Source organism: Eimeria tenella, genomic scaffold (genome assembly GCF_000499545.2).
Source record: "Eimeria tenella Houghton genomic scaffold, Eth_scaff22, whole genome shotgun sequence".
Classification (NCBI taxonomy): domain Eukaryota; phylum Apicomplexa; class Conoidasida; order Eucoccidiorida; family Eimeriidae; genus Eimeria; species Eimeria tenella.
The window spans coordinates 13,552-16,496 of NW_013542053.1; the positions used below are offsets into that span (position 1 = coordinate 13,552).

At 53.0% G+C, this 2,945-nt stretch overlaps 1 protein-coding gene across 1 annotated transcript in view; it reads left to right on the top strand.

Annotated features, from left to right (window-relative positions):
- ETH_00015665 (uncharacterized protein) overlaps nt 1-2,449 on the top strand; it is a gene marked incomplete at both ends in the record, with an annotated part of 3,047 nt that extends 598 nt beyond the window's left edge. Inside the window, 4 exons of the mRNA XM_013374621.1 lie at nt 110-188; nt 433-848; nt 1,324-1,946; nt 2,339-2,449. Of these exons, the coding sequence (XP_013230075.1) occupies nt 110-188; nt 433-848; nt 1,324-1,946; nt 2,339-2,449 (1,229 nt within the window). The remainder of the gene's footprint in view (nt 1-109; nt 189-432; nt 849-1,323; nt 1,947-2,338) is intronic.
- Nucleotides 2,450-2,945: the final 496 nt, after the last annotated feature.

Genomic DNA, 2,945 nt, shown 5'->3' on the forward strand with positions numbered 1-2,945 from the left:
GCGGCGGCGCGGCGGGGGGGGGGGGGGGGGGGGGGGGGGGGGGCCCCCGGGGGCCCCCCTGGACCTTTTATTCTTGAAGGACATCTTCTTTCTTTTGTTTTATCTTTAGTGGGGACTCAGCCTGCAGAAAAGGCGAAGCTGGAGCTGGTCTGCAGGGCCTGGAGAGACGCAGCAAGGCGCCATTGCGTGTAAGCAGCAGCAGCAGAAGCAGCAGCAGCAGCAGCAGCAACAGCAGCAGGGAAGACAGAGCAGCACCAGCAGCAGCTTCCCGGCCACAGTATTTTGCCCAGTAGCTGCTGCTCTGGCTGCTATGTGCAGTGAGCCTTGCGTTGCTTATCCTACTTCCGTTGCTGCTGCTGCTGGTGCCGCTGCTGCTGCTGCAGCAAGAAGATATCTGCTGCTGCTGCCGCAGCATGTGTTGCGGCGCTGCAGCTGGAAGTCAGTGGATGCTTCTCACCGGCCCTTGTCTTCTTTGAATGGACAGACCACTGGTCACCTCAGCTGCCTTTTATTCCAAACGGAGTCTTTAGTTCTTGCAGACGACGAAGCAGCAGAGGCGCAGCAGCTGCTGCTGCGTCTAGCCGCAACTGGTGCCCCAGATCCGCGCACCCACGCCCTCGCCAGCAGCAGCAGCAGCAGCAGCAGCAGCGGCAGCAGCAGCGGCGGCGATGGTAGGAGTAGACGTAGCAGAAGTACCGGAGGCGAGCCGCAAGAAGCAGCAGCAGCAACAGCAACAGCAGCAGCAGCAACTGCTGCTGCTGCTGCTGCTGCTGCTCCCAAGTGGACTCTGCCGTTTCTGCGGCACCTGCGGATACACCGCAGCATGGGCGGGGGTTTCGTGAGACACTGTAAGCCTTCTTGTTTTTTAATTAAAAATAATTTAATTTTAATTTATTTTTATAATTCTTTTATTTGCTTCTGGCTGCTGCTTATTAGTTTGTTTATTTCCCTTTGATCCTGCAGCAGCAGCTGCTGCTGCTGCCCTGCTGCTGCTGCTGCGCTGCTGCTGCTGCGGCTTTTTCTGCTTACCTACGAGATCGCTGCTGCTTCTACTGCTACCCACATTGATGCTGCTCCTACTACTGCTACTGCTGCTGCTGCTGCTAATCTCATTGCTGCTGCTGCTGCTGCAATCTTTTACTTGCCTCTGCCCAAATGCCGCTGCTGCGACGCAGAAAGAAGCAGCAGCAGCTACACTTTTCTGTCCTTAATTGACAACACTAATAATAAAAAAAAATAATAATAATAATAACAACAATAATAACAATAATAATAATAATAATAATAATAGTAATGGTTTGCTGCGCTGCTGCTGAGGTGTAGGTACACCGCAGAGCGTGCTGGCAGCAGCAGACGCCGCGCGCTGCTGCAGTTCTTTTACGAAGTGCTGCAGAGGCCTCAGCTGTCTGTACACCCTGGAAGAATTAATAATAGAAACGGAAGTGCAGCCGCTGCTGCTGCTGCAGCTGCGGGGCCGCACGCCGCGGCTGCGCACCCTGGTGCTAGGCCAGCTGTGTGCTGCTGCTGCAGCAGCGCCGCCCCCGGCTGCAGCAGCAGCAGCAGCAGCAGCAGCAGGAGTAGCAGCAGCTCATGATGAGAAACCTGTCACGGCCTTCGAGGCGCTGCTGCTGCTGCTTGACGCGCTGCCGCAGCAGCAGCTGGCCGTCTTCGGCCTCGGAATGGCCCTGGGAAGATCCCCCAGTGCAGCTATCAGCAGCAGCAGCAGCAGCAACAGCAGCAGCAGCAGCAACAGCAGCAGCAGCAGCAACTGCAGCAGCAGCAGCAACTGCAGCAGCAGCGGGACAGGGGAGTTTATGGAGGACTTGAAGGCTTTGCGAAGCAGTTTAGAAAAAAGACAAAAATGCTGCTGCTCAGAAGAAGCAGCAGCAGATGAGCTGCTGCTGCTGCTGGCCCGGAAGCAGCACAAGGCACTCACTGCCCTCTGGGTAAAAGCTGAAGATAATTAAATCAGATTTAATTTAATTTGATATAACTCAATTTAGTTAATTTAATCTCATCTAATTAATTATTTTAATCAAATGATTAACAGCTTTTATCCCACTAATGTTGGCTGTATGTACACCCTTCTTTTTTGCTGCTGGGGCACTTTGCTGCTGCTGCTGCTGCTTCTTGTGTCGTTTGTTGCTGCTGCTGCCTCTGTGGCATTGTTTGCTGCTGCTGCTAACTGTGCTGGGTATTGCTGCCGGTGCAACTTATTTGATGTTTGTTGTCACTGCTGCTGCTGCTGTTGACGGTGCCGTTAATCACTGCTGCTGCTGCTGCTGGCTATTCCATTAATTGCTACTGTTGCTGCTTTTGGTGTTGGTTGCTGCTGCAGATGCCTGACATTTGCTCGTCTCTGGAAGCAGCAGCAGAACTTGTTCGCTGCTGCAGCAACTTGACGGTTTGCTGCTTCCCGGGAGCATCAGTGCTGCAGCTACTGGCTTGAGGTAGCAGCTCTTGACAGCTAGCTGCATCTAGCTAGCGAGCGTCACACATTAGCTAGCTGCAGCAGCAGCAACGACGGCAGCAGCAGCAGTAGCCGCAGCAGCAGCGACAGCAGCAGCAGCGGCAGTAGCAGCAGCAGCAGTAGAAGCAGCCGCAACAGCGAGCCCACGCAAAATATGATGACGCACGAACAAGACACACCCGGTACTCGAGTGCAGCAGCAGCAGCAGCAGCATCCGGAGACTGCAGCAGCTGCTGCTGCAGCAGCACTTGCTGCAGCAGCAGCCGTTCTCAATTGTCTTTACTGGCTTGGCTGAACTTCTTATTCGATTTGTTTTATGAGGGCTTGCTCTATTCAAGTAGAGCAAACCCCTATTATTTATTTATTTATTTTTAAAGTACATTTATTTTTTAAAAATATATTTTGTCTTTTTTGTTTTAACTGCTTTTTCAAACTTGAAGTGGCGCTGCGGTGTCCTTAGGGTTTAGGCTTTGGG